The 12,761-nt window shown below is 39.6% G+C and overlaps 1 protein-coding gene across 4 annotated transcripts in view; it reads right to left on the bottom strand.

Moving 5' to 3' along the window:
* The window catches only part of LRRC1 (leucine rich repeat containing 1), a 104,209-nt gene that overhangs the window by 45,569 nt on the left and 45,879 nt on the right, over positions 1 to 12,761 (bottom strand). For all 4 annotated transcript variants that reach the window (XM_075049312.1, XM_075049313.1, XM_075049314.1 and 1 more), the window contains exons 5-9: positions 8,314 to 8,370; positions 6,642 to 6,705; positions 5,811 to 5,885; positions 3,887 to 4,031; positions 598 to 716 (exon numbers count right to left, since the gene is read on the bottom strand). In XM_075049312.1, the coding sequence (XP_074905413.1) occupies positions 598 to 716; positions 3,887 to 4,031; positions 5,811 to 5,885; positions 6,642 to 6,705; positions 8,314 to 8,370 (460 nt within the window). The remainder of the gene's footprint in view (positions 1 to 597; positions 717 to 3,886; positions 4,032 to 5,810; positions 5,886 to 6,641; positions 6,706 to 8,313; positions 8,371 to 12,761) is intronic.

The raw sequence follows: 12,761 nt of genomic DNA, 5'->3' as shown, positions 1-12,761 counted from the left end.
AAGCACCAACCTAACTTAAGAAATGCTCAAACCTAGATTTTTATAAACACTTCTACTCTTCAAGTGTCAGTGTCCTGTGAAGGCACTTTCAAAATAACGGAAGGAAATATCTAATGAAAGGAAGTCTGAGATTTTATTTTAATTGATCACATATCATATTTAATATCTGGCCAGAGTATATCAGCAGAGCAAGGAACAGTACAACAGCAGCTCTGCAGCGCTCAGGGCTTCTGGTCAATTCCAGCAAGTCTGATCCAGATAATGCACAGCAAAAGTTGGCAACAGCGCAACAGCACAAACTCCGCATTAAAAACACAACAAAGTAAATGATGCCTGTGCTCCAGGAGCTCCGATTCCCTTACTGATCATGAAAGATTCAAGAGCGGATATGTAACTGCTTAAGCCCTTGGAAGGGAGGATTGTTAGTACATACAACTTGATCTTCAGCATTCATTTAAGGTTAGAAATAAGATGCATTTAAAGGAAACTTGCTACTTAACAATGGTAACATTGAGTAACCTTACAAGCTAAGTGATTCAGCACTTAACAGCGGGTCTTATTACCACCAGACATTTGAGAAGTCAGGACCATGCTTACCTGCAGTTGGTTTTCTGTTAGAACTAGTTCAGTAAGGCTTTCGCAGTCTCCAATTGAATCTGTTAGTTGAATAAGTTTGTTCTGATCAACCTTCAAAATGGAAAGCCTCCTCAATTTTCCTGGAGAGAAAGAACAACACATTTGTTTAGTTTAGTATCGTCTGATACCTGCTTTAATTACAGAAAATCATTCTGCTGCAAAACTTAGAAATCCTCTAACACAATGAAATTTTTTTCAGGTAAAAAAAAGAATTCGAGCATTGCTTCACTCGGCACTTACACTACTTTTGCAAGTTTATAACATCACTGAATTCATATTCAATATAAATATTCATATTCAATATTTAAGCATATTAAATTGTATTGAAGTTGCAATCTGAATGGTACCTCATGTAAAGGTCAAGCACATGTCTACCCAAAGGCCTACAAAAAGAAGAAAATTATCTATTTTTTCCTCAATTATACAATGTTTATTCATAAATGAGTGTTCAAAAGATCACCTATGCCTATTCAGCCATAGTAAGAAAGGCTTGCACTGAAGTGACAGCCCAAACTCAAAACAGGATCAAGGTCTCTTTGTCCTAATATAAAACCCAGTTAGTCAGACATAAAACCCAAGTTCATTTTTCAGAATAGAAATCAAACTTCTTTGAAGGTTTTCTCCCCAAGAAGGACAAAATACTATTTCAGAGCAGAAAGCTCACTTTGTTCTCCCTTGTATAAGGAAGACATTTTTTACAATGAGGGTGGTGAAACCCTGGCAGAGGTTGCCCAGAGAGCTGGTAGATGCTCCATCTCTGGAAACATTCAAGCTCAGGCTGGACGGGGCTCTGAGCAAACTGATCTAGCTGAAGATGTCCCTGCTTATTGCAGGGGGGTTGGACTAGATGACCTTGAAAGGTCCCTTCCAACCCAAACTATTCTATGATTCTGCTCCTTTGTATCAGAATGATCTTTGGTGCAAAGCAGAGGTGACCCAGGCAGAGCTCAAGACAGAGAATTCAGGAGACATCACTAGCTGCTGACACCTCCCTGCCTATCCCCACACTGTCCGAAATAGCTGTAATAGGCTGGCACATCAAATTCACTGATGATGCTAAATCATGAAGAGACAGCTGATACACAGTAAGATAGTAACCTAAACAGAAACCCGAGGTTCAGCAAGGAGGAGTGCAGAGCTCCGCACCTGGGCAGAATAACCCTGTGCACCAGTACAGGTTGGCAAGTGACAAGGCTCTACAAGAGCCCTGCTGGAAAGGACCTGGAGCTTAACGGTGAGGACCAGGCTGAATATGAAGGAGCAGTGCACTCTCACCAGAAATAAAATAAACACTAGCTGGACTACGTTAGGAGAATTACGGCCAGCAGATCAATGGAAGTTACTATATCCCATCTACTTGGCACCAGTGAAATCATGCTGTAAAATCATGCTCAGTTTCATGTCCTGTCCTGTCTTCGCCCCCTGACTCCCCAATTCAAGAGAGATGCTGATGGGGGTCCAGTACAAAGCTACGAAGATGACCAGGGCACATGTGAGCTAAGGCTGAGAGAGCTGGCTTTGTTTACTCCAGCAAAGAAGCAGCCAAGGTGGTGTCTAGGAACAGTCCACAACTACTTGAAGGGCAGTTACAGAGGTGACAGAGCCAAACTCTTCTCTGCAGTGGCAGGTGAGACAGCAATGGCCACAAACCAAAGTGTGGGAGGTCCCAGCTGGACAACAGAAGCTTCCTCACGGGGAGGTGGTGGAGCACTGACACAGGCTGCCCAGAGGGTGCTGGAGCCACCTCCGTTAGGGGCTTGAGACTTGGCGAGACACAGCCACAGCTGACCTGACCCACTGGTGGTGGCGAGAGCCCTGCTTTGAGGGCTCTGTAGATCCACCAATCCAACCAAGGATTCAGTGATCGGCTGAGCTCCTCCCAGTAGCTTTCACAGAGACCAGCAAGGTTCACGTCAACCACAATACCAGATTTTCTCAATTTCACATAATAAGTTCCAGCATTACACAAAAAGAATAAAGTACTGTAGCCCTACCCAGTTTTCCAAACACAAGTAAGCTATTATAGTCACATAAGTAGCAATTTTTTTAGCCTTTGTAACAAAAATACATCCAAAAAATGCACATGCAAACTAGGCCTGGCCTGAAACAGCCTGGCTGTTTGCAATCCCCTTCCCCAGCAAAGGATCTCCATTTAACAAGATTCTCAAGAAGCAGCAGCTCCTCTTGTTCACCAGCTGGTGTTACAGACAAGCTCCCCTCTTGCACGCTGCCTGGGCTGTAGCCTTTCGGAAGATACAGCTCCATTTCTGACGTACAACAACTGTACTGGCCAGCTCAGATCACCAGAGAAGGCTGCTACAACTCTCTATCAAACACACACTAGCCAACTGTAGGACTCACACTACTCACCCCACTCCCCCAAGTTTAACTTCTAGAGAAACATTAATCCTTTCTTAAGCTCATATAGCATATGGAGGGAGGGGGAAGGTCTGTCCATTCTTTTCCACATTACCGGTTAAACCACATTCACAAGTCCTCCCTCCCCTACACCTTTATTTTTTTGGGGGGGAAAAAAAAAAAAAATCCTGGCAAGCAGAAGGCATGCTCTTGCAACACAAAACTCAGTGGAAAAACAGCTGATGAGTAGTAGAGAAACAATGCCTCGCTGACTGCTCATCACAGCTACTGCAGGGGTAAAAAAAAAACTTACCTTAAAAAAGACACTGGTAATGCTTCAGAAAACATTCCTCAATCATTAAACCTGTTTTAAGGGGTCAGACACAGAAAAGTTGTAGTTTGGATCCTTAAGGCTGAAGAATAATGGGCTGAAGCTGGAACAGCCTTCCACTGCTTTCAGTATAGGATTAATCACATTGTCCAATTGAAGATAATTACACATCCCTACTAAAAAGGATGTCATTTTTGTAGTGATACTGTCCGTCAGTCTTATCAAGTGACCTACAGCATGTTACAAGCTAGAATTTTACAAAGTTAAAACAGTTATGATGGCGACATGGACACAGTAGGAACAGAGAAGATATATTAACTTTTCTTTTGCTCAGGTAGGTATCAAGGGAGGGCCAAAAAAGGATTATGAGGTAGTTATTATGCAGACAATTAAAATGCAAAATTAGTAGAGCTATGCATTTCATACTAAGCAAAAAAAAAACAACAACCTGAGACAAGCTCATCTCTTGCACAAAAAGACTTCAAAAGACTTGAAAACAAACTACTTCCAATATATGGTGGATTAAATAGTTCTGTGTGATAGCATTCACCTTGTACTTACCAATGCCATCAGGTAAGACCTGAAGTACGTTCTGAGAAACAAGCAAGTCTGTTAAAGAAGTCAGACCACTAATTTCTTCAGGAAGGCATTCCAATTTATTTTCAGAAACATCCAGACAAAGCAGGTTTTTCAGGTTTCCTACTTCCTGCAATACAAGAAAAAAAAATTTAAGTCATGCCTAAACACGTAACAAAGCAATTTGAAAAATGTACCATCACAATGAAAATTCCAGAAAGAAAAACAATTCTCTGTACAACCTCTAAATTGGCTATTCTTTGTATGACCTCTAAATGCAGAAAAAAGTAAATAATTACATTTTATATATGATAAACCAACCAAGTAATTCAGTCACAGTTTCTTATTCTAACTATTAAGACTGGCTTCAGTAGTCAGACAAGGTATGCTGAGCACACCCAGGCAAGCACCAGCCAAAACTGGAGTTTTCCTAAAGACTGCAAAGTTGTTTTTTCAGAACTACAGATTATCAACCTCCATGTAATTAAAGTCTGCCACTCCCAATTAACCCTAGGCAAATTAGGATTAGTCCCTCCTGGCTGATACAGCAACATGCCATGACATCTAGGGATTTCATATCTTCGTATCTCCCACCTGCAACAAATGTAGAAATAGGAATTGGGAGTGTTGCTCTAGCTAGCATATTTGAACTGCCAAGTTATATTGCCATCATCTACGATTATTAATGATTACTTAATTTTTTACAAAGGTAATCTGCCAATTAGCTTAAAAGTCTGACAGAGAAATACCTTTGTTCCTATTAGCCATCAGAGCACCCTCCCATTCCCCATGTACACAGATACCCCTATACACACTCTAGAATAGTTCTCATTTTAGCCATCCAAATAATCTTTTGGAGAACAGAACGGCTGGGCCAAAAGTGTCCTCTACTTTTACATATATTAAATTTTCACACAGTGACAGCCTTGATCCAACTCACAAGGTCAGTCCTTTTATTTTGGAATTGTTTGCCTCTCAGAAGGATCTTTCATTAAACACACACACACACACACACACCCCTTTATCCTACAAGTTCATCTTTTGGACATTAGACAAAATACACAGTAATAGCCAGCTTCAATAAAAACAGCTACTGAAGTCACACTTGACCTTTTATGAATGATTACCAGTGTTTAACTACATCTACTTAAAAAATTATTAGGCCAAGCCAACAACAACAAAGTCAACAAAACCCACTAAACTGTAACTGATTTCCAAGTTACACTGTTGACAATGAGATCAATACAGCAAATAACGGCAAACTGCATGAGGAACAGGAGAAAACAGGTTTTGACTTGGCTCTAAAGGAAAAAGGGAAAAGAAACCATCCCACATGTTATTGCAGTTCGTAAGAAAGGGAATTTAGAGCACTGTAAGCTTTAAATGCTAAGGCCCCTCATCCCACGACCGATGTCAGATGGGGCGTTTGCCTGCATAAATCAGAATTTCTACTTATGGCAACAATTCTATTATTGTACTTCTCCCAAACACTGTATTTGAATGGAAGAAGATGACTGCAAAGAATCAGAAATTCATCCTCAGAACTGTCAAAACTGCAATTTAGATAGACACAAAAGGTGAGGGTTAGCTCAGCCAACTAGTGGCTCCCTGATCATTGAGCCAGGACTGTAAACAAGAGGATGTGTCATCCTAAATTGAACAATGTGCCTATTAGGAAACAATTCTTTTGTCAAAATGTTTAAAAGAAAATGTCTGACAACACAGGATATCATGTACAATCCCTTGCAGAGGAACTTATTAAGAGAAAGCCCTTACACATCCAAAACAAAACCCAGGCAAATTGAACTGAGAAAACTACTCGATTTTACATCACTTTCCTTTAGGTATGAACGAAAAGGTTTTCTTTTAAAAGCATCTTCAAAACAGCATCAGTAGAGCTCATCTTTACCTGAGGTATTTCAGCTAATTGGTTTCCATCCAACCAGAGGTCTTTAAGATTGAAAAGTGCACCAATTGTTTCTGGCTATAACATAAAAAGTAATAACATTAAGTAGCATTGGAGCTTCAAGTAAAAACCAAACAGCCACCCCATAATTACAGTCTGAGTGAAACAATCCGTACTCCAAGCACTGTTTAGAGGCACCACGGTTAAATGCAGCAACGGTGACTGTAAGAATTTGGGAACTCCATCATAAAAATTAGTTGTTACAGCTTTAACAAGCTACCAAACTTTAGCTGACATGCACTAACAAATTGCATGCACACTCTTATCTACTGCAAATCCAGCTTTTAATTGAGTCATCTGAAGGGAGGTAACATATCTTCTGGTCCATCCGTCTGCCACAATGTCAGACACTATAGCCCTCAACAGTTTGCCTCAGCCCTTTCCCAAATATTCCTACTCCCACCCTGGAAATAGTTGAGCATGTGTCTGTGCTCAGCCCGTCCAGCTCCCTACAGAAGCCCATGTGTTCACTGTAACTGCCAGTGCAGACAAGAGTTTGTGCCCTTCCACTCCTTTTTCTTTCTGTAGAAGTCTGTGCGGCGCTTTCATTTTTTAGAGATCAGCTGCAGTTTTTTGGGTAAAGTAATATTGTACTGAACAAGACTAAGCAGATATGGAAAGCACCAACTCACTGCCAAAATTCATCTGTATGTATAAAAAGATTTTCCCTCCACACGTTTTTCTTTCTTCAGTTTTGGACATCCTACAACCTATTTAATCTAAATGATGTGTAAAACAAGACCAACATGCACTTTCAGTAGCATGTTCTCTTACCAAGTGATAAAGTTCATTGTTTCCTAAATCAAGTTCTTCTAGTCGCTGCAGCTGGGCAAGTGATCTGTGAGACAAGATAAGTCAAAACAAAACCACATCAGACTAAACCAACAGAAACCTCATGTATTTGAATGAGCTCATTTTACTGAAACTCATATTTCAAATTACAACGTATTGTAGACAGACAGTTATTTTACTGGGCATAGACTATTTGCAGTAATATCTTACTGAAAAAAATAATTTGGTTTGTCAGTATAACTGTATGCCCTTGAAACTTAAAACTTAGTATAGGCAATCAAATCATTATTCTTTATTTTAACCATCAGCCCCTCAGGGTGGACAACGCCACACAGTTTAGTATAGTTGGTTAGATTTATTTTTAGGGGGAATTTACAGTTATGCAACTGGATAAAAATTCCCCATACTGATCACACGTAACAGTGTGACTCAATACTCAATAAATCCATCATTTACCTTCTCAACATGATCTATCCATTCCTGAAGTGTTCCAGGTTGGATTTGAGGATGCAAACAGAGGGAAGCCCAAAAGGATGTAAAGGAAGTTCTCTGAACATGAACAGAGAGGGCCATGCTTCTATTTCAAAAGCAGACTGTTGTAGAGCTCTCGCTTACCTCCCCCAAAACCACAGCAGCAAGAAAGCCAGTGAGACTCATCAGCTACATTACTGACAGTCAGGATTTTCCAGGAGCAATAAAATTGTCAACATTTGTGATAACTTCATTATGACACCACATGGCAAAACCTAGCTAGTAATTCATATCTTCTGACCACTGACATTTAAAGTGCCTTGTGGCTCACAGCTATAAACAACCACAACCAAGGTACTGGCTAGATTGACAGGAAGAAAGGACCCCAAAGGGACTGGGGAAGAGATTCTTATTAAAATATGTTAAATCTATTACAGTATCTATTAGATTACCTAAACAAGCAGAATAGGAGTCACCAAAAACTTTGCAAGAAGCAGCCAGGTAGTGAAGGAAGGAAACTCCTTCACTAGGGAAAAACGAGGCTTCTTCCAGGCAGCCAAAAAGGATCCCCCAAATATAAGATACCCGATTAACCTTACAAAAGCCCACCAACTCCTCTGCCACAATAAAGCCAGCACAGACACATCTAGGTATCTTTTTTCCCCCAAAATCATGGTGGGTGGAGTCAGACTTCAGACATCAGTAGGCCTAGTCTGTCACCAAGCCTTTGATCTCCAGGTTTTGGAAGCTTTTGTTTACTTAGCTCTGAACACAAAGGCTTACTTAAATGCTATGAAGGCCAGAGTGGAAATCTCTCAGATCCTATTACCCTACTTTCAGAGTTACGAAATTTCAGTATGAGAACAACCCAAACCACCACTCCCACTGCTGATCTGCTCGTTCAATGCGTGCAGGAAAAATTGTTTGGTGCTGCTGTATTTTATACAGAATATTTTTATAGAGCAAAACCAATTGACACAGACTGCAGACTCCTGCTACTAACCAAGTACAACTAGAAGTAATGAGTGTAATTCGGTGTTGCTAAAACAATGCTTTATCTCATACATGTTGTCAATCGGCACTGAATATTTTTTCTATCTGTTATTCACTTTCATATGTTAGCAGATTTTAAGAATAAGAATATTTTATGTTAGTATAATGAAACAAATGAAATGTCACTTACTCAGGTAAATATGTCAGCAAATTTTCTCTAAGTTCCAGTGAAGCCAGGTTATAAAGACTAAAAAAAAACAAAACAAAACAAAAAAAACCACCAAAACCACATTTTAATGCAATCTTACTTTCTTACTTTTTATATTCCACACTTTCAGAAGAAAAATGTGTGTTTACAGAGTTTAAAACAAAATTGCTGTGAACTGATTTTTTTGTTGTTTTAATTCAACTAGACCATCATATGAAAGGCAGCATACAAAGACTGAAGTTTTTGCTTGTTTCTCTGCGATACTTCAACATGTTAAAGCTAGAAAGTAAACAGACAAAACACAAATTTCCATTTGTTAAAAGGTCAGTAGTTGCAAGTTACTGAATAGAGCATATTCATAAGAATAGCATTTACTTACTCACTTTCAGAATCTGGCTTGGGCTACCAAAGTTACAGAGCGTCAGGTAAACCCATCACTGTTCTAACAACGGCGTGCTCATTACTGTAAGTGACATTACGCTTCTAAGCGGCTCACTTACTCCATATCCCAGGCTTTTACTAACATCACCATAGCAACATTCAGATTTTTCAGGGGTTTATTTATGACTAAATGGAACACAAGGAGTCAGACATTATCCCAACACTATAATCTGCTCTAATCCTCCAGCGTCCCTGGGAAAAATAAAAATCAGATATGGCAACTGCAAATAAGTAGTCTCCTACAACAGAATATGTTCTGTCCTGGTGTGCAGGGAAGGGGGACAGTGTGCTAGGCCTTAAATAAAATCTAGATTAAAAAAGGAATTCCACTAAATTTGAAACACATGTTAAATCTAAACCCAAAATGTTTCTGTTTGTACACCTTAGGGAAAAAAATAAAACAAAAAAACAAGCCCGTGTACTTTGACAACATAAAACTGGAATATATGTTTTCACTTCCAACAATACCAACATAGTGAATTACAGGATCATTAGTTAGCCCCAGTAAAAAAAAGCAGCTGATAACCTCAATAAAACTAAAGAAAAACCTTCATATTGTGACTCCAATACAGCTATCTAAGCAGGGAAAGCAACATAACTGATATAATGAGTCATTAAAGAGGAAGGAAGATTTTTCATGGACTGACTTTGGATGGTGTCTGAAAAATACACCCTTATTTCAAGCACCTATTTCATACTGCATTCAGAAAACAGTGAACAAAATCTCACAGGAGCTCTGATTACAGTCTCAGAAGTCATCTCCAGCTTTTAAAGTATGCACATTTTACCCAATGGTTTCTGCATTCCTCCAGAAGAAATACAGTTAAAACATACTGTATAGGTGAAGATATTTTAGTAGAATCCTATTAAAAATTCAATTAAAAGATAAGTGAGAGTAACTCAGTTACTGCCACTCAAAATCATTTGACAGAAACAAGATAGTAAGGAAGCCATCATTCCAACAACACAAGAGAAAACTCTTACATAAAAATTTTAACAGTATAAAACACAAGTCAAGATGGCACGAAGTATCCGACATCCTCACGGAAACCAAACCAGTGGAGGGGGAGAGGTGATGGAGAACCGTTTCTCTCTGAGAGGAACGTGGGTTTGCTCTTACTCACATTGCCACCCACAGACTGCCATTACATTTTTGTTTACAGGTCTTCTAGAAACCAATCTTCCTTTGAATGTCACACTTTCTCTTCAAGCTCGTATTAGGCGAGGCCCATGATTCACTTTTATCAAGAGAATACAAGAAGGATGCGCACACCGCCAAGCTGCCTTGTAATCCTGTGTTTACAGATCACCCCGCATCTACTTATCTCCCTCCCCATCACCTTGAAGCGTCGATGAGTAAAATGGTGCAATCTCTTAATTTCTCTTCTTACATCAGACACCACTTTGGCTGTGGTTAAACAGAAATCTTTGTCAGCAAAACCACGTTCAACAGCAAGAACTTGGGAAGCACCATCTTAACCAGCCTCATCATACCATTAAACTGGGGCAGGCAAGTGAATCAGCTCAGGAAATTGATCCTGCTTAAAAATAACCCAGCAAAAAGAATAAGACAGATCCCTAATCCAACACAGAATAAATCCCCTTAAACACCTGGACCAGTACAACTGCCAAGAAGGTGCAAGGAAGGCATATGTACTGCCCAAGCGAGCAGTGCTATGAGGACGCACTGGGTTGCTGTGCCCTGGTACCCACCAACAGCCATCTTTGCATCCGACCGCGCACCATCCATTTCAGAGACGACTGTGGCCGATCGCAGTCCCAGGCTAGGTTCTCTTCTTAGGGGAGTCAGCTACCTACGGGATTACGTTTTCATCTCTAATGGCACAGCTTTCTGGAGGAGCAATGCTTTATTCTACAGCTATTCTCACCCACAGCATGCTCACAACTATAACTCTACCCTGGAACAAACCAAAGACACTGTCCTCCGCCCCTTTAATCTATCCTTTCTACTTCTTCCAAGGTCTTGACTCCAAACCCAATGTAAGCAGACCCCAATAAGCAAAATGAAGCTTCCCACCAAGTAATGTGAAATAGAGACTAAGCCTACGAAGTTTATACCAGCGAAGCTGCCCCATTAGACTGAAGTATTATGCTTAAGGTGGATCCATCTGAAAGAGAGGCCAGAAAAATCAGAGGAAATTTTTGACTCATTACTCTGAAAATTGCAACTAGTTACAGAAGCAGCTCCCAGCAAACCTATGTGCTGCAGTTTAAAATGGGAAAATGTGGGAGTTGTCATATATAATAGCATCATATAAAAGGCATGCTGATGTATTGAAGCACCAAGCTTTGATACTGAGCAGAGGTATAGCTCTTCCTTAAATTTACCAACAGGTTCTTAACACACTGTATGTTCACTAACACTTTTCTGGTTTTAAGGTATGTTAAGAAACAGGATTTTTTGCAAGAAAAATCCTACATTTGTTGCTATTTTTCAAATGCATTTCCTGACTTCATCATTCTCTTCAGACAGTGTTAATTCTTCCTCTTATCAACTACAAATAGAGATTTTTCACAATATACTAAATGAAATAATTTCTTTTCCCTCTGCCCTTAATTTTACAGGTACACTGTTAGTCAAGAGCCTTTCTGAAGTCTCTGAAAGGAACTGAAGGAAGCCATGCCTTAATGATTTCAGAGTCTTTCCTTAAACCCAATCTTCATCTACGAGAGAAAACCAGTCATGGGGGGATTAGCTGTTTCAATCCATAAAACACAAAGGCAACAGCAACTTAGTCTACTCAGACAGGAGACACAGTTCCATCAGCAGCTGTTCACCAACTACTTTTAGAAACCACAGAGCATTGCAGGCTGCTCTCCAAACACAGGCAAAGGGTCCTCACTCTCCCCCAAAAACCCAACAGAAAATGTACAAGCAAAATGTCACCTATATTGTAAAGGAGAAAGAAGAAAAACAAGAAAAAGCACAAGAAAAAGCGCACAAGAAAAAAAGCACAAGAAAAACCCTAAGTGCTTTTCCAAGGCTACTATCATAAGAAGCTATTTCACAGAAGCTTGTAAAAAGCATTAATATTGTAATAATTCTCACCACAAAAGCTACCACACACACCTCAAACGCTGAGCATGTGTGTGATTACTGAGTACAAGGCAACAGCCAAACTAGGAGGAGGATGCAGTAACTGAAATAATTACAAAGTTTTCCATCTCAGCATTCCAGATGATTTCTGCTGTAAGGGTGGAATCAAGACAAATTTAAAGGTACAACATGGCTAAAAATGTCATTTTCAGTACAAACCAGACACACTTATTCAGTGCTCTACCTAAAGTAAATGTAGATATTGTTATTCATCATATGAGCTAGAAGAACGAAGAGTGTGAAATCAGTAATTAAGAACAAAACTAATAGCAACAAAGTTGTCCATAAATGCTGGAAGTGTCTTTCCTGAGCATTCCTGTCAGGATTTGAGAGAGAAACTCGCAATCCAAGACTGTCTACAGATTGGGAACACCACAAATACTCCTTCAATTCAGCCGCAGTGGTCTCCTCCAAAATAAAGGTAAGACTAGAACCAGCCACTAAGATTGGAATCAAAGCATCTTCTTCTTCTTGTTCCAAAGCAAGTCAGTTTTAGTTTGGATTAATTACAGAGAGATTATAGTAGCAACATGCCCTGCAAAACAACCATTTCAAAGACTCTCTGGACAACAGCAATTTACTGCAATAGGTAAAACAATCTCAACTGCAGTTTTTAAGAAAAAAAAAAAAAACAAGAAGAAAAGAAAAAAAGAGATGGAGAGACATGTTCCCTAGTTACCTTGGATGAAATTACATTTTCAGTGTACCACGTACATTAAATATACTCTGTCTTGTAAAATTATAAAATACAAAACTGAGATGAGTTTTCCTAGTGTATTAACTTTGTCAGTGACAGCTGCATCATCCCCCTATTCAAGGGGCCAGAAAGTCAGCCTTAAGAGTGACAATAGACTACACTATATATGCCATT

Source organism: Buteo buteo, chromosome 17 (genome assembly GCF_964188355.1).
Source record: "Buteo buteo chromosome 17, bButBut1.hap1.1, whole genome shotgun sequence".
Taxonomy (NCBI): domain Eukaryota; kingdom Metazoa; phylum Chordata; class Aves; order Accipitriformes; family Accipitridae; genus Buteo; species Buteo buteo.
This window is presented reverse-complemented; position numbering and strand designations above follow the sequence as displayed.